The sequence below is a fragment of the Ursus maritimus genome, unplaced genomic scaffold (assembly GCF_017311325.1).
Source record: "Ursus maritimus isolate PB19 unplaced genomic scaffold, ASM1731132v1 scaffold_5, whole genome shotgun sequence".
Classification (NCBI taxonomy): Eukaryota; Metazoa; Chordata; class Mammalia; order Carnivora; family Ursidae; genus Ursus; species Ursus maritimus.
The window spans coordinates 30,344,887-30,369,096 of record NW_024426663.1 but is presented as its reverse complement, the minus strand read 5'-3'; the positions used below and the strand labels follow the sequence as shown (position 1 = coordinate 30,369,096).

Sequence of the window (24,210 nt, the reverse complement as noted above, 5' to 3'; positions counted from 1 at the left end):
TTTCCTTCGAGTATCATTATCAACTCATGGATCTTAACATATATGACCTGTTTCAAATGTGTTTTAATTCACTTTTGTCCTTATTCTTTTGGTGATCTGTGTCGCACCTTGGCCAGTGGACCCCCCTTCAGATTGACTCCAGAGTCTTTCTAACCTGACCCTAATATTCTTTGGAGATGTTCAAGGCTCATTTTGTAGATTTCCTACCCCAGATCTGGAACTAGCGGTTTCTTCCAGGTACAGTGGTTCTTTGCATTAGAAAATGGTGTGCATATGCCTTTAAGGCAGTGGAATATTGCAATAATACTGCTGTTTTCCATTTATAGAATTAATATGTTTCTATTAATTTGCCATCCTTGTCTTCTTTATTTCTCTTCTATCACGTAGTGTGGATTCACTTGTGGAGAATTGCAGGATACAGTTATTCTGCGCTGTGTGGGAATGTGGACTAGGTCCTGGGACTTCTGCTTTGTTAATACGTGAGTCCTGTAGGGCAGAGCTCTGAGTCACAACCAAGGCCAGTACTTTGGGGGAGGCCGGCATGGTATAAATCCCAGGATCACATGGGACCTTGACAATGCATCTAGTCACCACTCTGCTTCCAAGCCAGATCTCATCAAAGATAGAAGAAGCATTGCCTAAAATAGACAAGGCAAGAAACAACAATTGTTGGAGAGGATGTGGAGAAAGGGGATCCCTCCTACATTGTTGGTGGGAATGCAAGTTGGTACAGCCACTCTGGAAAACAGTGTGGAGGTCCCTTAAAAAGTTAAAAATTGAGCTACCCTATGATCCAGCCATTGCACTACTGGGTGTTTACCCCAAAGATACAGACGTAGTGAAGAGAAGGGCCATATGCACCCCAATGTTCATAGCAGCAATGTCCACAATAGCTAAATCGTGGAAGGAGCCGAGATGCCCTACAACAGATGACTGGATTAAGAAGTTGTGGTCCATATATACAATGGAATATTACTCAGCAATCAGAAAGAACGAGTTCTCAACATTTGCTACAACATGGACGGCACTGGAGGAGATAATGCTAAGTGAAATAAGTCAAGCAGAGAAAGACAACTATCATATGATTTCTCTCATCTATGGAACATAAGAACTAGAATGATCAGTAGGGGAAGAAAGGGATAAAGAAAGGGGGGGTAATCAGAAGGGGGAATGAAACATGAGAGACTATGGACTATGAGAAACAAACTGAGGGGTACAGAGGGGAGGGGGGTGGGGGAATGGGATAGACCGGTGATGGGTAGTAAGGAGGGCACGTATTGCATGGTGCACTGGGTGTTATACGCAACTAATGAATCATCGAGCCTTACATCGAAAACCGGGGATGTACTGTATGGTGACTAACATAATATAATAAAAAATCATTATTAAAGTTAAAAAAAAAAAAAAAGAAGAAGAAGAAGCATTGCCTGACTTTCTAGTTTTTAACATTTTCCAGAGTTAGAGAGTCCATACCGAAGCATTTAGCAGTGTGCTACACTGAATCACAAAACTACTCTAGAGCCATTTAAGAGAAACTTAAATTGAGCAAAACTTAGCAAGAAGCATGAGAACTGATTTTAGGACCTGAGCTGCCTTTTTTGTATGTGAAATCATAGCTTAACAACAAAACCACAGATGAATTAGAAGAGCTTTTGGCACACTGACAGGCACTTTCTCCTTGACCTCTGAGCTGTGCCAGGATGGGAGGAAAAGGGAGATACGCAAACTCAAGTTGCAGCCTAAGGGGCTTGAGCTAGTTGGGTATGTCTAGTTACTTGGGATGGGTTTTATTTCTTTGATGATGGTGTATACTTAAATTTTTTAAAAAGTTTTTTGCTGACATTTTTTAATTCCACAAAAGCCAAAATATCAAACCTGTGGGAACAAGAAAAGGTGACAACTTAGGTAATGATATTTAATCAAAGGATTATGCATTCTTCCTGTGTTACAGCCTATAAAAATTTCATGTTTCAGTGGGTATAATGTTTCTGTTATAAAAACACCATACTGCCTAAAAAGGCCTAGCCAGGGAAGAAATTTTTCAAAACAAATTCTTAATGCCAGAGTACTAAATATAGAGTAAAATCCAGTGACAGTTTTATTTTCAGAAAAGTGACAGTATTTGAAAAGCTTAGTTATGAGAGTTCAGTAGTTTTCAAATTATATCGTTCCCCTAGGTAATGCCTGGATTCATACCTGTGTGTGCACGCCTGTATGTGTACTTTACCCCTCCCTGCATGACAGAGGTTTCTAGCCAGGTTAATCTAGCCAGCTTTCCAAAGTGCAGAGGAAAATTGTGTTATTTTCAGGTTCTTCTGGGTCAGCATTTTTAAGGACACTTATCTTTGTGGTATTAAAATGCCAGAACCCGTTCATTCTTTTCTAAGTTAGATGCATCACAAAGGGAAGAAAAGGATACTTCTGGAAAAGGCTATGAATTTAAAATCCGATATACAGCTTTGAATGCTGGGGCTATCTACTTTACAACCTGTTTGTGTTCCTCATCATACTTAAAAACTCAATATTGCTGAATAGGAGGGAAGAGGAACATAGATACCATTTTAATTTAAAATAAATGAGAGCAAATAATTGAGTCTAAAAGCAAGCTGCACCGATGTGAAAAGAGAAGGATAAGATTAATTTCTTACATTGATTAATTTGTATAGTTTACAAAGTAAGCACATGTCCTGCTTCACAAGGGATACACCTGGCTGCCAGGTATGTAGGTCAGACAGGTATCGGAATCCCACTTTAACGATTCCGAGACTGAGTTCAGAGGGGTTAAGTAACTCCTGGCAAAGCCAATATTAGAATGCAAATCTGTGATTAAAAGCCAATTTAAAGAGCACCTACCATGTGTAGGTTGCTGGAGATTCAGAGATTTAACAGGAACTGTTTCTTACCCTTGAGGAACAATCTAGGCGTATCTATTTTCTCAGAAGCTCATCACTGGAGACATTTACCTTCCTTGTGACAGACGTCCTGCCAGGCCACCCCTTCACCCTCAGGAGCCCAGTCATGACCTTGCTGAGAGAGCCACACCTTCACCTTTCACCACCAAGCCCTGTTCTACTCTACTCTCTCCTTATTTTGAAAATAGATGCCACTTTATTGTACTTTCTAGTTCTATTGTATTTCCATTAGTTGGTTTCTTTGCTGCTAGTTCCTATTTTTTTTTTTTAATCCATTTCAATAAGCTATTTCCCTTTACTTCATTGCAATACATCCTTCAAAATCCTTATCTGCTCAGTCCAACATCTGGGTCTTCTTGGGGTTGGTTTCCACTGATTATCTTTTTTTCTTGAGACTGGGTCACATTTTTCTGTTTCTTTTTGTATCAAATGATTTGGAACTGCACCGCAGACATTGCCATACTATAGAGACTCAGGATTTTGTTTTATTTCTCCAAAGGATTTTGGTGTTTTTGCTTTAGCAGGCAGTTAATTTGGTTGGACTCAAAGTGCAAACTCTCCCATCTTGAACAATAATATCACTTCAGTTCTTCTGTCTCTAGCAGAGCTGTTTTCCATCGTCCCTTACATGTGCATGGTTCCGGAGTCAGCCAAACCTGGGGCAAATTCACACTGGAATTTAGGGCTGGCCCCCTTCTCTGACTTCTCCTCCTTGGGATTCTCTCCTCACTTTCTAGTGACGATGGTTGCCCTGAACTCTGTCTTCTGGTTCTTCAGGCCGGAAACTGTGGGTTTTCTATCTGAGTTGTAGCCATCCTTTGTGGCATTGACTTTGGCCTTCTCTTGAGCTTACCATAAAAGTCAAGAAAACAAGAAAGTCACCGTGTGCCATCCTTTCTTTCGAGATTCATTTATCCACTGCCCAGTACCACCTTAGGAACCTAAATGCCTTCAGGTCATTGATTCGGGGGAGGAAGGAGGTGAAGGGTTTTTAATTTTTATCTAAGAGATGGTTGGGTCCAGTGTCCTTACAGAGCCGTTCCAGAACTAGAACTATCTCTTTTATTGCATTATGCCTCTCTGTGTAAGCTTTTGTTTGTACAGTGCGTCCACCACTGAAAAATATGACCAAAAGTTTGACAATGTACTGTACTTAACGCAGTTTCCAGCCAGATTTTAAATCCTCTCACATCACTTCTAAGTGACCTGCATGTCCACTGTCTGTTGTGGACATTTCCAGTGATGGAGGCTTCGCCCTTCCTCCTCTGTGCTTTCTCTCCCTGGTCCTCAGCTTCCCAGGGCCCACCAAAGCTCGTTGTCCACCTCTCCTCGATGCCAGAACTTGAACAAAAGCTCCTCAGAAGGAAAAGCTGGTTGAATTACAGCAGCTAAGTCTTGCCTTTCTCTGATGAACACTTTAAGTGGAGGCTTTTGGTGGAAGAGGGTGATAAAAGGAGGAAGTTTGCAACTGAGACTTTATTTTGACTTCTGGTTGACACTCAAGAAAGCCTGATTGGCCTGGCATCTGGCTTGATGCCTTCTGGACCTGAGCTGAGGAAGGCCATCAGCCCAGAACATCTGCTCCTCTTCGGACCTGCTCAGGAAGGAGACAGGAAGATGCCTGAGGGTGTGTGCACCTTGTGGTCATGCTAAAAGATAACCCGAGGGACTGTTGTTTGGGTCCAAATATGCCGAGAGACTTGGAACATCCTATGGTGTGACCACACTAAAGTTAGTAGAGGAAAACTGTCACATGGACAGTGGCCATGGAAATGGAGCCCTCCGTCCTACTCCGAATTTGCCTCTAGCTCCGTAACGTAAGAGGTCCCCTCACCTTTCTGAGTAGCTGTTTCCACGGGGAATATGGGTTTCCAAGGGTGTCTGCAAACTAAGTGGAGGAGATGTGCACATGAAGGCCTATGGAGGAAAGCTAAGTCATAGAGCCTGGGAGGGATTTGTTCATAGAGACGGTGGCTAGTATGGAAAAGAAGTCACTGCTTTTTTCCTTCATGTCAAGCACTCAGCCTCTCCTGATGTCTTCACTGTACATCTCTGAAAGTGTATCATTCGCCTCTGTCCTTCTGAGGAGCAGAATTTTACGTGTTTGCTTGTGCCAATAAAAAATGCTGAACGATATTTTGAGTGAGTTAATTCCCTGCACAAATGGAGCTAATCCATTTGTGCATGACTTGCTCTTTACCACCTACTCTCCTAGTAAGAGCACAAAAAATAAAAGTAAAATGTATTCTCTTTGTCTTTTTGACGTTTTAATTTGTTCTTTTGTTTTGTTTTGTTTTGTTTTTTAAGCATCAAAAGCAACGAATGCTACTGTGGATCCCCGGTCATTTTTTCTCAGGAATACCAATGATAGATTTGAACCGTTCCCCCTGGAGGACAATGAGGAGAAAAACGGGAGCGGGTTCCCTGAAGACAGATTAAGCTCCATCAATATAAGCCGTCCTCTTCAAAAACGGCCCCCTGCGTCTATCTCGGAACATGCCTCGGGATATCTGACCAGCGCCTGGCTGACGCTGTTTATCCCCTCTGTCTACACTGGCGTGTTTGTAGTAAGCCTCCCTCTGAACATCATGGCCATCCTCGTGTTTGTCTTGAAGATGAAGGTCAAGAAGCCCGCAGTGGTGTACATGCTGCATCTGGCCACGGCGGATGTGCTCTTCGTGTCGGTGCTGCCGTTCAAGATCAGCTATTACTTTTCCGGCAGCGACTGGCAATTCGGTTCCGAAATGTGTCGCTTTGTCACCGCAGCCTTTTACTGTAACATGTACGCCTCCATCATGCTCATGACAGTCATAAGCATTGACCGGTTTTTGGCCGTGGTGTACCCCATCCAGTCCCTCTCCTGGCGCACTCTGGGGAGGGCCTCCTTCACCTGTCTGGCCATCTGGGCTATGGCCGTCGCGGGGGTGGTGCCGCTCCTCCTCAAGGAGCAAACCGCCCAGGTGCCGGGGCTCAACATCACCACGTGCCATGACGTGCTCAATGAGACCCTGCTCGAAGGCTATTACGCCTATTACTTCTCCGCCTTCTCTGCCGTCTTCTTCTTTGTGCCCCTGATCATTTCCACGGTCTGTTACGTGTCTATCATTCGATGCCTTAGCTCCTCCGCCGTTGCCAACCGGAGCAAGAAGTCCCGGGCTCTGTTCTTGTCGCTCGCTGTTTTCTGCATCTTCATCATCTGCTTTGGACCCACAAACGTCCTCCTGATTCTGCATTACTCTTTCCTTTCTCAGGACGCCGTGACCGAGGCTGCCTACTTTGCCTACCTCCTCTGTGTCTGTGTCAGCAGCATAAGCTGTTGCGTCGATCCCTTGATCTACTATTACGCTTCCTCTGAGTGCCAGAGGTACCTTTGCAGCATCTTATGCTGCAAAGAAAGTTCTGATCCCAGCAGCTACAACAGCAGCGGCCAGTTGATGGCAAGTAAAATGGATACGTGCTCCAGTAACCTGAATAACAGCATATACAAAAAGCTCTTAACTTAGGAAAAGGCACCGCTGGGGAGTGAAAAAGAAGAGGTTAGAAAAGCGAATAGCCTGGGGATTCTATGAGTCTCTGCCAAAAAGGTATTTACGATCAAAAATGACAAACCTGTGACTTGCATGCCTCTTTCTTATGAGAGCCATTGATCATATCTATTTGTTAGTTACAGGAAAAGATAGAAAGAATGGAAAACAGTGTCATTCCAAGAGAGTATCGCCAGTGCTGCAATAACTGAATGTCATTTTCTGATACACGTAGGTGTCTTACTGTGTGTGTGTGTGTGTGTGTGTGTGTGTGTGTGTGTAGGTGTATATACACATATTTGTATCATTTGCAGTGCAGTATAGAATAAGCACTTTGGAACCCTCTCTTTTTTTCCACCAGAGGTTAAGGAAAGAAACGTTTAGGTTGGTGGAGTTTAGCCCTGAACATCTAAAGATGTTCATCAATAGGGAGGGATTCTGTGGTGGAACTTACATAGCTTTTGCAAATAAGTGTATTTGGAAATTGTTCAACAGCAATGTTTAAGTTATTAGGGGATAAGACTTAGTACTATCTGTGTGTAGAAAAAGTTCTACTGTTTTTCATTTTAAAGGTAGCAAGGTTTGACTTCTTTAAATTATGAAAACATATGATATGGGTAGCATGTTTGATGTTTTACATTCCGTGTCTGTAAACCGAGAATGAGCGTAAGATCCCACGAAGAACCTAAGTCTCGCTTTCAAAGTAACCTGCCCCTGGATGGAGGACTCCAAGCACTGCATACAAAGCAGGGCCGTTTCAGACACGGGCTGGCCAGAAACCTTCCAGCTGAGCCTCCCAGAGGTCAGGACTGGGACCACCACAGTTGCTCTCTCCTCCTGATGTTCCCTTACGGGGTTCCTGTGAACTACCTTGTTTATTAGAAATTGGCAAAGGAGGTCGTGCTATCCCAGGGGATAATGGATATGAAAGACTTCTCTGCCCATTTTAAGAACACAGAAAAAAGGCCCACTCACTTCCAGCAATTATCCCCCAAGGACCATTCTGGAATGGAAACACTCGTGGAGCAAACATGAACACACATTTTGTGCTCTGGGCACAAGGATGGGGCTGGGCATACAGAGTTGAGTAAAACTGAGACCTGCCCTCAAGAAAAACAAAGTAGACCAATACAGAGTGTGGTATGTATATAATAAATAAATATGTCCTTCTATAAAAAAGTTTTTTTGGCCACATGTCACCGTGCAAGTTTCATACAAGCAAGGATTGTCAGTTGAAGAACACTGAATATTTAGGTTACTGCTTCCTGTGGTTATAACTTGAGATGAAAACATAACACAATACAGGAAGCATATTTTTAAAAAACAAGTCCTCTGATCTGTATTGATTGGACATGGCTTATTTACAAATCAAAATTTTTTTAAAAAATCCGTTATGCCAGTTTGATGAGAAATAACAGAAGAAAATGAAACGGACTTTGAAATCTAGGAAAACGATTCTATATTTTCCATTCACTTTTTAAAAGAGTTAATGAGATGATTTTAAAAGCATTTTTTAACCCCCTGACTAGTATCAAGTACAGAAAATCCTCATGGATTTCACAAAATAATTTGAAAGCTAGGTTGAAATGTATGTTTTTTTCTAACGAGGCAATGTTGGCCTTTTACACAAACGAAAAAAGTGAAAAGTTGCGGGGCAGATGCTTAACCTACTTAAAAGAGCAAACTATTTCCAAATGCCATAGAATAATTTACATCAAATAACATAATGTAGGGGCGCCTGGGTGGCATAGCGGTTAAGCGTCTGCCTTCGGCCCAGGGCGTGATCCCGGCGTTCTGGGATCGAGCCCCACATCAGGCTCCTCCACTGGGAGCCTGCTTCTTCCTCTCCCACTCCCCTGCTTGTGTTCCCTCTCTTGCTGGCTGTCTCTATCTCTGTCAAATAAATAAAATCTTAAAAAAAAAAAAATAATGTAAGTATAAGCTAGCATTGATTTTATTCTTTTAGCATTGATTTTATTAACTTAGTTACTGTGTTTTATCCAACTCAGTGGAAATTTACTTGTGTATTCAGTCTGAAATATTAAAATACCTCTGACCTAATATGGCTATCATTACTATATTATCAGTCTGTCCTTATGTGATTGTTTTTATGTTCTCTCTTTTTAAAAAAATGTATGTAACCTATATTAATAAAGATGAACGTTTGCTTCGTATCTGTTTGGAATAAATAAATAAGTAGACTGTATCTATCAGGGCCACTGGCAGGAAGGCCATGTCTCAGGGCTTAGCTGAAGAGTGTTTAATGAAGAGGCAATGTGCAGAGATAACTGACAGGGTCGAGGGAACCACCAGGGCATGGTGAAGCACCCCAGGGGCAGGCAATTAGGGGAGGCCATTATCACCCCAGGCCCAAAGGAGTGGAGGAGGGAATACGCCAACCTCCTCTCCTTCAACCCTCTGACCTCCCACTTGTGCCTCCTGGTCTTGCTCCTGGTCTTAACCGAAACTCAGAGGTCAAGGGAACCTGGGTGCTTTAGTCCATAAAGGTCTGCATCTTGGGTCATGTAGAATGTATCTGGAAGAAGAACAAAGGAATTGGATGATGAGCTTTCTGTGTCTTTTTTTTTTTTTCTAAATCCCTTCTTAAGAAAACTGGAGGTTGTATCATTGAGAATATGTTCAGATTCCTGGGTCGTAGGCATCATGAACAGTCTGCAGTTCTTTGCCAGGGAAGAGAGAAACAAATTACATGGCAGTGCCAGGAGGCTGTGATGAAACCCCAAGGAAGACTGCCCTTTGAGGCGCAGCCCTCTGCCGTCCAGTGCTCCCAGGGCAGGGGGCAGGAGAGGGAATTAAAAGTAAAATGATAAGTATCTCTGAGAGTCCTAGACATTCTAATAACATATTTCTAGATTCATAGTCCACAGAAAAATTGTTTTCAGCTGAAGAAGAATTCTTTGAACACAGAGAATACACAAGCTTAAGTTTCTGAGGCTGGACACTCAGCAAGTGTTTCTGGATTGGCTACATTGAAGGAGGCCCAGCTCGTGGCCACCAGAAACAGGATCCCTGCCCTAACCGGAAAGTGACCTTTCAACTCTTCTATTGTTATTTTTCAAAATACGTTTGAAGTTTAAAAAGAAACCCACACTTGAGGGGCGCCTGGGTGGCTCAGTCATTTAAGTGTCAGCCTTCGGCTCAGGTCATGATCCCAGGGTCCTGGGGTCAAACCCCACATCGGGCTCCCTGCTCAGCGGGGAGTCTGCTTCTCCCTCTCCCTCTGCCCTGCTCATCTCTGCTCTCTCTCAAATAAATAAATACAATCTTAAAAAAAAAAAAGTACACACAGTTGAATTTTCTTAACACAAAACGCTTATTTTTCCGACCAAGTCAAAATAGGATTTTTAAGGAAATAGAGTATTTGGCTGTTGAATATAAATATGGAAAATTTTAAATTATACTTATGAACATAAGAAATTAAGAAAAATGTTGGCATATCCTTCAGGAAGTTTTGAGCTCTGAGAGCAAGTGGAAAAAGTTAAGCAGTGTTTATGACCAACTTTTTTAAGTGTGTGAGGCCTGGACTCTCCACTAGAAGCTTATCTTTACCCAGGTGTCATAGTAAAAATTAAGGGGGAAAAGAGTCACCAAGAGTAATTTCCTGACGGAATTGGCATCACCATGTGGTTATTCCTTTCAAAACTACTAGACCAGATGTGTGTGTAGAGAGTAACTGAACACAGGAAAAACCTAATTGTGTTTTATGATGGAGGCGTGGTTAAGCTGCAGTCCTTGAGACCTTTGTAGGAGATGTATGAAGTCAAAACTATCTTAAAACACGGACGTGTTATTTGTCTTTTTTTTGGTCTAATTCTCTCATGACCATATAGTTGAGTTTTCCAGTGGCTGCATGACATGTGATATCACGACAAACTGAATGCAGGAGACAGGAAAATCTATCTTCTATGAAAGCCAGCCATTAAAGAAATTTGCAAAAATAGAAAACAGCGCAACTCCCAAGAAATCATTGTTTTGGGAAGAAAATTTTTTTGTGAAAAAATATGATATTTACATTAACATGTCATGGATTTGTTATTTTTAAGTGAAAGAAATATTTTCAAAAGGTCTCCATTTTGATGTCTAACATGGTAAATGGTGGGTATAATCAGTATGGTTTGCTGTTGCTCTCCAGAGAAAGAAAAAGGCCCCAGTACGGCACGTTGGCCCATTTCCAAAGTGTAAACACCCTTCTCGGCTGCCAGCTTGAAGCTTTCAGTGGTTCTACTTTGGGCTTGAAAAATTCCTGAATATTGAATTCTGATACAAGCTGACTCCAACATTGGATATAACCTTCATAAATGAAAAATCTTTAGGGCCTTCAATAATTTTTAAGTGTATTAAGGACTCTGCAGCCAAAAAAGTTGGACAACCCTGCTCTAATACAAGATTTCCCAGCTTTATTGCCTTCAAGAAGACCTAGAGATCAGTCATGATTAGAAAGCAGGTAGGAGGGTCACCACTTGGCTCACAGTCGCAAGCCACCACACTGGGTTTCTGGCGGCTCACAGCTGAAAGGATGAGCACCTTACAGCCAGAGCAGCTGATTCAAGCAGGTCCAGCCTGGCTCCGCAGTTGGCAGGCTTTGTGTGAGGCCTGCTTTGCAGTCAGCGCCTGTGAACCACCCATGGCAGCCTCACTAGCGCAAACATGAGGCTCCGCACTTCGCATCATGGGGACTGTCGCCTGCATGCTGCTCTTCTGGAAACGCAGAGAACCAGAGGTCAGATTCAGCAGCATCTTGGGATTCAGATAATACTGTTTTCACCCAGCTGGCTGCATGCTCATCACTTCAGGAAGTGACTCATAAGCACAGTGGAGAGCAGCTTTGAAGGTTGCATTTATAGCCTGAAGACATCAGGTGGCGGCAGGACCCGTCGGCCTCTTTTGCCCATTTTAATAACCACCGTATTGGGCCTTTTTAGCATGCCGCTGTGTGACCCATGCAGGGAAGTGAGAACATGACCGAGGGAGGGATAGCCAATACTGTGATGCACGTAAGAATAAGACCCTGGAGGGCGCCTGGGGGCTCAGTCGGTTAAGCATCCCACTCTCAATTTCGGCTCAGCTCATGATTTCAGGGAGGCCTGGGGCTCCGCGCTCATCAGGGAATCTGCTGGAGATTCTCTTCCTCTCCCACTCCTCCTCCCTGCACTTGTGTGTGCTCTCTCTCTCATAAGTAAGTAAACCCTAAAAAAAAAAAAAAAAGACTAAGACAGTGGGATCCCCGGGCGCCTCAATCAGTAGGGACTCTTGATCTCAGGGTCTTGAGTTTAAGTCCCACACTGGGCCTAGAGCTTACTTAGGGGAAAAAAAAAGACCTCAATTGTTCCGCATGTTTTTGTTGTTTTGTTTCTTATCCCAAGATACATAATTTAATTGCTCTTGAAACCAGTCTGCATGATGTTAAAAAAAAAAAAATAAATATATATATATATATATATATATATATACACGCACACATAAATGTATCCCTGTTTTCCAGGAGCTAACCAGGTTTTGGATTTAATCATCATACAGAATACTTTGTTAAGAAGCATGGAATTTGAAGACCTCATCTTAGAGTTTTAGCAACTCTACCTTGTTAGAAGGAGGTTTTGGAAACTTTAGGTCAGTTCCTATCTCTGGCTGCACATAGAGTCATTAGAGCTGCTAAACAATTCCAGTGTCCAGTCCTCACTCATAACCACTGTGAGACAGAAACTTGTTGTTTTCAGGGTCCCCAGGAGATTCTAATGTGTAAGCCAGAGTTCACATCACTGCTTTAAGTGAGTGATTCTTGGGGCGCCTGGTGGGCTTGGTCAGTGGAGGATGTGACTCTTGATCTCGGAGTTGTGAGTTCAAACCCCACATTGGGCATAGAGCTTACATTTAAAAAAAAATGCTTCTCAGATGTAACATGCATTCAAATTATCCGGGGATCTTCTTAGCAGCAGTAGGCGTGAGGTGGGGTCTGCGTGTCTAACCAGTTCCCAGGCAATGTTGACATGGCTGTTGAGGCGGCGGTTCCTCGGACTTTGAGGACCAGGGCCCTAAGAGATAACCCTGAGGCAAAATTTGGCCATGCTTAAGGTCTAGGCCCTCAAAAAATTCAATTCTCTTCGCCTTAAAATCATTTTCTGAGGCATTATTTTTAATAGTGGTAAAATTAGGGTGATTTTTAATGTAGCGAGAGTGTAGGTGCTTAATCGAAATTTGTTTTATGTGGTATCTATCTTGCTGTATTTTTTTTCCCTCCCCTCTTGGGTTCTTTTCTAGGGGGAGAGATAGCTTAAAAGGTTCTAATCTCCTACATGAAACCAATTCACAGGAGGCTGGGGATTTAGAGTGGCGACTCCGACTGTCGTTTGTAAAGATAGTGCCTGGCAGATAGCAGCAGGGCCTGGTTACCACGGAGCAGATGTGTTTCTTGTTTCTGGGTCTGGCCGAGAAATTGTGACCTCAGGGACATGCTGGGGATACTAGTCAGCATCAGGAGCTTCAGTCTTGATGGTGCTGGAATGAGTGGGTATGAAAACCCTCAGGCAAATGAGTCAGCCCACGGGTCATCCTGAAGGGATCCATGACTCCACTGTGCCTGGGAGAAAACAAAGGTTTAGGAGGTCAAGTCTCAGAACCTGCATTTGCAGCACGTTCATGTGCGATACATTCTGGGGTAAATTCTTCATTCTGGAAGCCCTTTTACAAGCTGATGAAAAACTGCTAAATGGTAAAAGAGGAACTACCACTTGTATGGAAATAATGTTGTATTTTGACAATAATCATTTCTCTGCACTTTCACATCAGAGAGCTCCTGTCTAATTAGCAGTGGATTTTTTCTATCATGGTTATAAGCAGCTTCCTAAGGAAGGAAGGCAAGAAGGAAAATATAAAAACCAGCGAGCGCGGGGCGCCCGGGTGGCCCAGTCAGTTAAGCGTCAGATTCTTGGTTTCAGCCCAGGTTGTGATCTGAGGTTGTGAGACGGAGCTCCGCATCTGGCTCCGCACTCGGTTCAGAGTCTCCTTGAGACTCTCTCCCTCTCTCCCTCTGCCCCTTCCCCACCCCCGCTTGTGCTCTCTCTCTCTCTCAAATAAATAGATAAAAGTTAAAAAAAAAAAAAACTGTGAAAGTAAGAGAAAGCTGGTGGGCATGCTTTAGGAAAGCAATTTGACAAAATGTCATCACCTTAAGATGTCCATAACCTTGGACCCAGGTGCATGACTTTTGGAAATCAATTCTCAAGAGATCATTTTAAGTAACAACATCCAAAAAAAATAGTAGACTTCTAGTTTTTAATAGCATCCTTATTTGTGTGTTAGTAAAAGTCTGGAAACCCTTTATGCGTTCAATCCTAGACAATTATACCCATTTTAAAGGCACATATGATGTGCATATAATGGCACTGAGAAGTGCTTATAATATTTAATTTTTTAAAAGGCAGGGTGCAATGATGTATATACGGTATGAAACCAACAGAATGGGAGGGAAAAAATAGGTCTGTGTGGGATCTAATGGGCTATTAACAAAGGCTAATGGGAAATATACCAACCTATTTAAACTTGTGTTTGGAGAGTAGGACTACTTTCTTCCTTTTATGTTTTTTCCCACCTCTTTCCTGAGTAGGTACTACTTCTCTAACAAAAGAGCAATCATATTAAAACAAAACAAAAATCAAATAATCACGCAAACTGTAAAAAACAAACAAAAGAACAAAACAAAGCCCTGTTACCACATTCTTCTCTTCCCAAAGTGCAGAGACGTGCGGCGTGACCCCTGCTGTGATTGTTTACCGGACCATCTTGAGCCTCTCCTCGCCATAATCAGTTCTTCATGTCTCAATATGTTATTCAAGCAGGGGATAAAAATGTTAGAAAATTCTAACTTTACACCCACATTTGACATCTTCAAGATTATTCCAAAATTATCTGGTGGAACACTGGAATTCTCCAAAACTTTCTGAAAACATAACAATGTCTTTAACCAGCCAGAGTCTAAAACCAGAAACATCTCTATTTGTCCCCACATCTACCTGTTCAGCACAGCATTTTGTCAACGTAAGTACGTAACCAGAGCTGGACTTTTTCCTCTAATAAGTTTTATACTTACACCAAAAGGGGGGGTCGCTTATTTTCCTGTGGAATTCATCTTTCCGCAAGTAGCAAATACTGTCTTCTCAGAACTAAAGCTTTATTTTGACTGATTGCATAATTATGTTAGTCTTCTTCTTATTTAAATTAATTTCTGTATGTAACCCACGTATTATTATTTGAACAATCTAATTAATTATTCCATAAGCTCCTTTATTCATTTTTTAAAGATTTTAGGGGCACCTGGGTGACTCAGTGGGTTAAGCATCTGACCGTTGGTTTCAGCTCAGGTCATGAGCTCATGGGTTATGAGATCGAGCCCCACATTGGGCTCCACACTCAGCACAGAGTCTGCTTGAGACTCTCTTCCTCTCCTTCTGTCCTATCCCCCAAATAAATAAATAAATAAATAAATAACTCTTAAAAAAAAATACTAGTGCTTTATTTCTTTAACTTCTACCTTACTTGACCCATGTTTTGGGGTACTTAATTTCACTTACTTCTTTTGTTATAGTATATAGATCAAATTAAATGATCTATTTGGTGGGAGTGAATCAAGCACCCACAGTCCAGATATTTCTCTACAGTGGAGGCAGCATAGGTACTTGACAGAACCACACCGAAGTAACTACGCTGAGTGTTTCTCAAAACAGAATCCATGAAAATTATGTGAGCTGCTTGTGATAATGCAGATTTCTGGGCTCCCTCTCACACCTATAATCAGAATCTCGGCAATGAGGCCTGGACCATCGATATCTTTAACAAGGGGCAGGGGTGATTCTTGTGCACACACAACTTTAAGAAAATGGAACTAATATTTATTTATTTATTAAAGATTGTGTTTATTTATTTGTCAGAGAGAGAAAGAGAGCACAAGCAGGGGGAGCGGCAGGCAGAGGGAGAGGCAGGCTCCCCACTGAGCAGGGATCCTGATGCGGGACTCGATCCCAGGACCCCGGGATCATGACCTGAGCCAAAGGCAGACGCTTAATTGACTGAGCCACCCAGGCGTCCCTGGAACTAATATTTAAAAGAAATCTCTGATCTAGTATATTTTGTGGTCAGGAAGTAGAAAACCACAATTTATCTGTTAAAATGCTAACATTTTCCATTATCCTTTATCGTGTCTATCTGCAAAGCTATCAGACTATTAAGATTTTGTAGATATTTCTCTCTTGATACTGTTCCTAAATATCTAACTATATCCATTGAAAGATTTAGCTTTACAAATAATTGTCTCTATCATTTGCTTTGCCTTTTATGTATAGAAATGGATACCTTCTCCTCTAGAGATCCTAGTCAGTGCTTTATATTCATGTAGGATTTTTTTTTTAAGATTTTATTTATTTATTTGACAGAGAGAGAGACAGCCAGCGAGAGAGGGAACACAAGCAGGGGGAGTGGGAGAGGAAGAAGCAGGCTCCCAGCGGAGCAGGGAACCCGATGTGGGGCTCAATCCCAGGACCCTGGGATCACGCCCTGAGCCGAAGGCAGACGCTTAACAACTGAGCCACCTAGGTGCCCCATCATGTAGGATTTTAAATGTAATGCTTTGAATATGTAACACTCATATGGTTCAAAAAAGATGTACAGTGAAAATTTCCCCTCACACCGCTATTATCTCCTCAGAGGCAACCACCCTTAACAACTTCTTGAGTATGGTGCGGGATATATTTAAAAAATAATCTGGAAATGGGGCACTGAGCTACCTCAGTTGGTAGAGCATGTGACCTTGATCATGGGTTCATGAGTTCAAGCCCCACATTACATGAACAGATTGCTTAAATAAATAAACTTAAGGGGCGCCTGGGTGGCACAGTCAGTTAAGCGGCTGACTCTTGGTTTTGGCTCAGGCCATAATCTCATGACCCTGAGAATGGGTCGTGAGAGTGAGCCTCAAGGTCGTGAGATCGAGCCCTACATTGGGCTCCCTGCTCAGCTTGGAGTCTGCTTACCATTCTCGCTCCCTCTCCCTCTCCCCCTCCAGCTCCTGCTTTCGCATTCTCTCTCTCTCTCTCTCTAAAATAAATAAATAAGTCAAATAAATAAATAACTAAAACTTTAAAAATAATCTGGAAACTTATCACTTTTAAGGAGCAAAATGAGAGTATATAATTGGCCATTTTATTTTTAAATTGTATCTTTGGGTTTTAAAAACTCCTGTTGAGTGGGTGCCTAGCTGGCTCAGTTGGTAGAGCATGAGACTCTTAATCATAGGGTCCTGAGTTCAAACCCCACACAGGGCGTGGAGCCTACTTAAAAACAGCAATGACTCCTGTTGACGTACAGATATCAATCAGGCATTGCTGCGTAACAATCCACACAAAACCCCAGAGGTATAACAATAAGTATTTATTGCTCGTGCTCTGGGATAGTCGGGTAGATAGGTCTGCTGACGTATTCTGGGCATCTGTTAGCTGATTTAGGAAGGCCTTGACTGGGATGACTGGGGTGACTTAACTGTGCTCCATAGGTCTCTCATCTTCAAGCATGCTAATCCTGACGTGTTCCCATGGCAATGGCAGAGAAGCAAAAAAGGAGGAAACGTGCAGGACATCTTATGGTCAGTCTGGGATTGGAAGTGGCCTTTCCTCACTACCTTCATATTCTTTTGGACAAAGCAAGACACAAACTTGTCCCAGATTCCAGGGGATGGAGAAATAGAACCCCTCCTCTTTAGTAAAAGGAATTTCAAAGTCACAGGGCAAAGGCATGTCTATAAAGAGTGGTGAAGAATTGACGTCGTTGTTGAAATCTGTACACAATGTCTGAGAACTTAACCACGATCCTAAAGAAATGGCTTAACATCCAGATATTGTACTTGTATAACAACATGGCCATGATCGCTGAAGATATTTTAATTGTTTAGGTAGTTTTTAAGGTCAACAGAAAGACTATAAAGACACATGTCAAAGCCCTGGGTCCCAGACTTAGCTCAGCCAGCACACGTGTTACCATGGCCTGTGTGAGGGAGGAAACGATGAGTACTGACCCCGGGGACTCGTTGAGGAGACATGAAGTGTAACACTTTAAATCCTACCAAAGAAAACTGAAGATGTGAATGGAAGATTCGCTCTTAACTCTCTGACTTCCTTGGACAAGGGTGCTGATGTCCTAACAAGCCACTTGGGGGAAAGTGGTGTGATCACATACAGTTTTCACCCTTCTTTGTCAACATGTTTTTTAATATTATTTTTAGTGTTTCAATACTGATTCAAATCTTGGCGTGTTTAAAATCAGAATAGTCATGCTCACAAAGTTACCCTTAAGAAAGGTTTATGAAACAAATGTCAGAGGTAATACTGGTTTCTGCTTCCCATTTAACTTAATTACAATTTGCTATTTTGCTGATTTTAATAAACTCTGTTTCTTAAGATAACACTGCCTCAGATGCTATCAGTAGCCTCATCCAGATGTAAATAATAATAGTAGTAATGACCTTTTAACTAGAATTTTCAAATACTTTAACCTGCCTGTGGAATTATTTGGACATTTAACGTTTCTGGACCCGCCTGTACTCAGTACTACCGACTGGTGTGCAGTAACTAGAAAGGGAGCGTTCGTCTCTGATAAGACGTGAGATGTAGGACTTGGTGACACACAGTGATCAGGGCATACATAGTTCAGGGGGTCTAGACAAGCACTTCCCAGCTTCACGCCTGTTCTGTAGGTTTGGAGATGGGCTTGGGGCGTATAGCAGCACTGGATGCAACAGGCATTTCCTTTGGACACACATCAGATTGGAGCTACCCCGACTGCCACGAACTCCACACAGCGTCATCGTACGTAGACACGTGCCTTCTCCACTTTGTCCTTTCCCTTTGTACTTGCCACTGGTGCCCCCAGGCACAGTGTAGGACCCACTATTGGTGGCCCTCTGAGTTCAGTCACAGGAAGTCAGAGAACCTTTCAGACGGAAGGATGCCCTGACAAGGATGTGAAGCAACTGAAACTCACCTACACTGCTGGTGGCACATGTATTTAAAATGGCACAACCTCAGGGGCACTGGGTGGCTCAGTCAGTGAAAGCGTTCTGCTCTTGATTTCGGCTCGGATCATGATCTCGGGGTTGTGGGATGGAGCCCCATGTCAGGCTCCTCGCTTGGCGCAGAGTCCGCTTGGGATTCTCTCTCTCCCTCTGCCCCTCCCCCCACTCACAGGTGCATGCGTGCGCTCGCTCTCTCTCTAAAATTAATAAATAAATAAAAATCTTTTTTTAAATGGCACAACCTCTTTTGAAAAAGGTTTGGCAGGTTCTTTTCCTTCCTTTCTTTTTCTTTCTTTCTTTCTTTCTTTCTTTCTTTCTTTCTTTCCTTCTTTCTTTCGTTTTGCCTCTTTTTTCCTTTACTCTTTTGTTTCTTTTTTAAATTTATTTAACTTCAATTTAATTAACATATACTTTATTATTAGTTTTGGAGGTAGAATTTGGTGATTCATTGTTGCCTATAACACCCAGTGCTCATTACATCAAGTGCCCTCCTTAATGTCCATCACCCAGCCACCCCATTCCCCCACGAACCTCCCCTCTGGCAACCCTCAGTTTGTTTCCTAGAGTTAAGAGTCTCTTATGGTTTGTCTCCATCACTGTTTTCATCTTATTTTGTTTTTCCTTCCTTTCCCCTATGTTCATCTGTTTTGTTTCACATATGAGTAAAATCATATGATATTGTTTTTCTCTGATTGACTTACTTCCCTTGGCATAACACCCTCTAGTTCCACCCACGTCATTGCAAATGGCAAGATTTTATTCTTTTTGATGGCTGAGTAATATTCCATTGTATACATACACCACATCTTCTTTATCCATTCAGCTGTTGATAGACATCTGGGCTGTTGCCATAGTTTGGCTATTGTGGACATTGCTGCTGTAAATATTAGGGTGCATATGCCCCTTCAAATCACTATGTTTATATCCTTTGGCTAAATACCTAATAGTGCAATTGCTGGGTCGTAAGGTAGCTCTATTTTTAACTTTTTGAGGAACCTCCATACTGTCTTACAAAGTAGCTGCACCAGCTTGCATTCCCACCAGCAGTGTAGGAGGGTTCCCCTTTGTCCACATCCTCTTCAACATCTGTTGTTTCCTGACTTGTTAATTTTAGCCATTCTGACTGGTGTGAGGTGGTATCTCCTTGTGGTTTTGGTCTGTGTTTCCCTGATGCCGAGTGATGTTGAGCATATTTTCACGTGTCTATTGACCGTTTGCATGTTTTCTTTGGAGAAATGTCTATTCATGTCTTCTGCCCATTTCTTGACTGGATTTTTTAATTTTTTGAGTGTTGAATTTGATAAGTTCTTTATAGATTTTGGATACTAGCCCCTTATCTGATAAGACGTTTGCAAATATCTTCTCCCATTGCATAGGCTGCCTTTTAGTTTTGTCTACTGTTTCCTTTGCTGTGCAAAAGCTTTTTATCTTGATGAAGTCCCAATAGTTCATTTTTGTTTTTGTTTCCCTTGCCTTTGGAGACGGGTCTAGCAAGAAGTTGCTGTCGCCAAGATCACAGAGGTTGCTGCCTGTGTTCTCCTCTAGGATTTTGGTGGTTTCCTGTCTCACAGTTAGGTCTTTCATGCATTTTAGGTCTATTTTTGTGTATGATGTAGGGAAATGGTCCTGTTTCTTCTTCTGCTTGTGGCTGTCCAATCTTCCCAACACCATTTGTTGAAGAGACTGTCTTTTTTCCATCCGATATTCTTTCCTGCTTTGTCAAAGATTAGTTGACCATATAGTTGAGGGTCTATTTCTGGGCTCTCTATTCTGTTCCATTGATCTATGTGTCTGTTTTTGTGCCAGTACCATACTGTCTTGATGATTACAGCTTTGTAATAGAGCTTGAAGTCTGGAATTGTGATGCCTCCAGCTTTGGTTTTCTTGTTCAACATTCCTTTGGCTATTTGGGGTCTTTTCTGGTTCCATACAAATTTTAGTATTGTTTGTTCCAGCTCTGTGGAAAATGTTGATGGTATTTTGATAGGGATTGCATTGAATGTGTAGATTGCTTTGGGTAACATAGACATTTTAACAATATTTGTTCTTCCAATCCATGAGCATTTCCATTTCTTTGCATCTTCCTCAATTTCTTTTACAAGTTTTGTGTAGTTTTTAGGGGCACCTGGGTGGCTCAGTCAGTTAAGCCTCTGCCTTCACTTCAGGTCATGATCTTGGGGTCCTGGGATCGAGTCTCACATCAGGCTCCCTGCTCAGCAGGGAGCCTGCTTCTCCCTCTGCCCCCCGCTTGTGTTTGCTCTCTCTCTCTCTCTCAAATAAATAAATAAAGTCTTTTTTAAAAAATTAAGTGTTTTATAGTTTCCAGAGTACAGATACTTTACCTCTTTGGTTAGGTTTATTCCTAGATATCTTATGGTTTTTGGTGCAGTTGTCAATGAGATCAATTTCTTGATATTTCTTTCTTTTACCTCATTGTAAGTGTATAGAAGTGCAACTGGCTTCTGTGCATTGATCTTGTATCCTGTGACTTTGCTGAATTCCTGTATCAGTTCTAACAATTTTGGGGTGGAGTCTTTTGGGTTTTCCACATAGAGCATCACGTCATTGTGAAGAGTAAGTGTTTGACTTCTTTGCTGATTTAGATCCTTTTATTTCTTTTTGTTGTCTGATTACTGAGGCTGGGACCTCCAGGAATATTGAACAACAGTGGTGAGAGTGGACATTCTGTCATGTTCCTGACCTTTGGGGAAAAGGTGTCAGTCTTTCCCCGATGAGGATGATATTCGCTGTGGGTTTTTCATATATGGCTTTTATGATGTTGACATATGTTCCTTCTTCTATCCCTACACTGCAGAGAATTTTTATAAAGAAAGGATGCTATATTTTGTCAAATGCTTTTTCTGCATCTATTGAGAGGATCGTATGGTTCTTGTCCTTTCTTTTATTAATGTGGTATATCACAATGATTGATTTGCTGATGTTTTGTTTTGTTTCTTTTTAAAGATTTTATTTATTTCTTTTTTTTTTTCTTTTTTTTTTTTCTTTTTTTTTTTTTTAATGATTTTTTATTATATTATGTTAGTCACCATACAGTACATCTCCGGCTCGATGTAAGGCCTGATTATTCATTAGTGTGTATAACACCCAGTGCACCATGCAATACGTGCCCTCCTTACTACCCATCACGGCCTACCCATTCCCCCACCCCCTCCCCTCTGAAGTCCTCAGTTTGTTTCTCATAGTCCATAGTCTCTCATGTTTCATTCCCCTTCTGATTACCCCCTTTCTTTATCCCTTTCTTCCCCTACCGATCATCCTAGTTCTTATGTTCCATAGATGAGAGAAATCATATGATAGTTGTCTTTCTCTGCTTGACTTATTTCACTTAGCATTATCTCCTCCAGTGCCGTCCATGTTGTAGCAAATGTTGAGAACTCGTTCTTTCTGATAGCTGAGTAATATTCCATTGTATATATGGACCACAACTTCTTAATTAAAGATTTTATTTATTTCTTTGACAGAGAGAGAGACAGCCAGCAAGAGAGGGAACACAGGCAGAGGGAGTGGGAGAGGAAGAAGCAGGCTCCCAGCGGAGGAGCCTGATGTGGGCTCGATCCAGGATCCTGGATCACCTGAGCCGACAGGCGTAACAACTCGAGCCACCCAGGCGCCCCTCCGTTTCTATTTTTGAAACAGCTTCAGAAGAATAGGTATTCTTCTTTAAATGTTTGATAGAGGTGTGCCTGGTGGCTCAGTTGGTTAAGCCGCCTGCCTTCGGTTCAGTCATGATCCCAGGGTCCTGGGATGGAGCCCTGCGCTGCTCCTGATCAGTGGGGTCTGCTTCTCCCTCTCCCTCTGCTTGCTGCTCCCCCTGCTTGTGCTTTCTCTGTCTCTTTCTGTCAAATAAATAAATAAAATATTTAAAAAAAAATTTTTGGGGGCGCCTGGGTGGCACAGCGTTAAGATCTGCTCTCTCGGCTCAGGGCGTGATCCGCATTATGGGATCGAGCCCACATCAGGCTCCTCCGCCTATGAGCCTGCTTCTTCCTCTCCCACTCCCCCTGCTTGTGTTCCCTCTCTCGCTGGCTGTCTCTATCTCTGTCGAATAAATAAATAAAAAATAAATAAATAAATAAATAAATAAATAATTTTAAAAATAAATAAATAAATAAAATTTTTTTTAATTTAATGTTTGGTAGAATTCAGCTAGGAGGCCATATGGAAACAGTTTCTTATAAAGTTAAACATACACTGTCTTATAATCTTGCTATTCTACTCTTAGGTGTTTACTCAAGAAAAATAAAAACATATTCCACAAAAGACTTATAAAAGAATGTTTACAACAGCTTGTATTCATAAGTGTCTTAAAACTGGAAACAACCCAAATGACTCTCATGAATGAATGGATAATAAAATTGTGATGTATTCATATAGTGAATACTACTTGGCAATAAAAAGGAAGAAACTAGTGATACGCTCACCAACATGGATGAATCTCAAATATTATGCTGAGTGAAAGAAAGCAAATGCAAGAGTATATATCGTATGATTCCATTTAGATGGAATTCTAGAAAACACATATCAATCTATACTGACAGAAAGCAGATCAGAGGTTGCCTATAGTTGGAGTGGAGGGGAGAATTGACTGTTAAGGGTCGAGAAGGGATGATAGAAATGTTATGTATTTTCATTGTGGTGGCGGTTACATCGTGCATGCATTTGTCAAAGTCCTTTGAATTGTTCGGTTAACGTGGACGCAGTCTATTGCACATAAATCACACCTCAATAAAATGGATGTTTTCAAAAAAGAGAGATTTGACATTACTAATCATTAATAAAATTCTAATCAAAACTACAGTGAGATCCATGGTACCCATTAGGATAGCCACTATCAAACAAGGAGAAAATGGGGTAGAGTCAGAAGCAAAGGTCCAGAGGTACAATCACATGTCCGAAGGTTCAGAGAACTTCAGTAGCCTCATGTCAGAAGAACAAAGTGCACCTGCTGAGCCAAGTCAGGAAATGAAGTCAGAAAAGTAGGATGGGGCCCATAAAGAGGGAGCTTAAGGGTCATACTTACAGTTGTTTGACTTTGTCTCATGAGTAGCAGTGAACCTTCCAGTGACTTCAAGCTGGGCACTGACTTAAGGGGATATGAGTTGTTGAAAGATGGCTGAGGAGAGATGGGCTGGAGGGGGAGAATCAGGAGAGCTCCACGGAGGGTAAGCGTCAGGAGGGCTCTGCTCTTCCAGAGCTGCCCCGGCCAATCTGACCTGTAGTTCTTGCTTTGTCCCACTCAACTGCAGATATTTTACATTCATATATCATCCTGAAAAATATTAAATTCTCACACCGTTTAACATGTCAGAAATTTCAAAATAAATTTCTTTTCACTAAAAACAAATCAAAGCAGGGGCTCCTGGGTGGCTCAGTTGGTTGAGTATCCAATTCTTGATCTCAGTTCTGGTCTTGATCTCAAGGTTGTGGGTTCAAGCCCCCTGTGGGGCTCCATGCTGGGTGTGGAACCTACTTAAAAGTAAAAAACAAAAAATAAGAACGATTCCTAATTAAGAATATTTTTTCATTAAAAAAAACATGCTTTCAACTCTAGCTTTTCAAATCTCTGATATGCCATCCCTCTCTTCCTCCTCACTCCAACTTGCTGCTCAGCTGAGAATTACTCTCCTGCAGCAAACTTCAGAAGACTTGTCCCCTGTAAGGTCAGCCTGGGCTATGAGAG

At 41.9% G+C, this 24,210-nt stretch overlaps 1 protein-coding gene across 3 annotated transcripts in view; it reads left to right on the top strand.

Moving 5' to 3' along the window:
* The window catches only part of LOC103663553 (proteinase-activated receptor 2), a 91,738-nt gene that overhangs the window by 7,956 nt on the left and 59,572 nt on the right, over window positions 1-24,210 (top strand). Inside the window, exon 2 of one of the 3 annotated variants that reach the window (XM_040622163.1) lies at window positions 5,220-8,610. The exons of the other annotated variants lie outside the window; for them this stretch is intronic. Within the exon in view, the coding sequence (XP_040478097.1) occupies window positions 5,220-6,415 (1,196 nt within the window). The 3' untranslated portion in view covers window positions 6,416-8,610. Of the gene's footprint in view, window positions 1-5,219; window positions 8,611-24,210 lie in introns of those variants that run through there. 3 annotated transcript variants of the gene reach the window in all.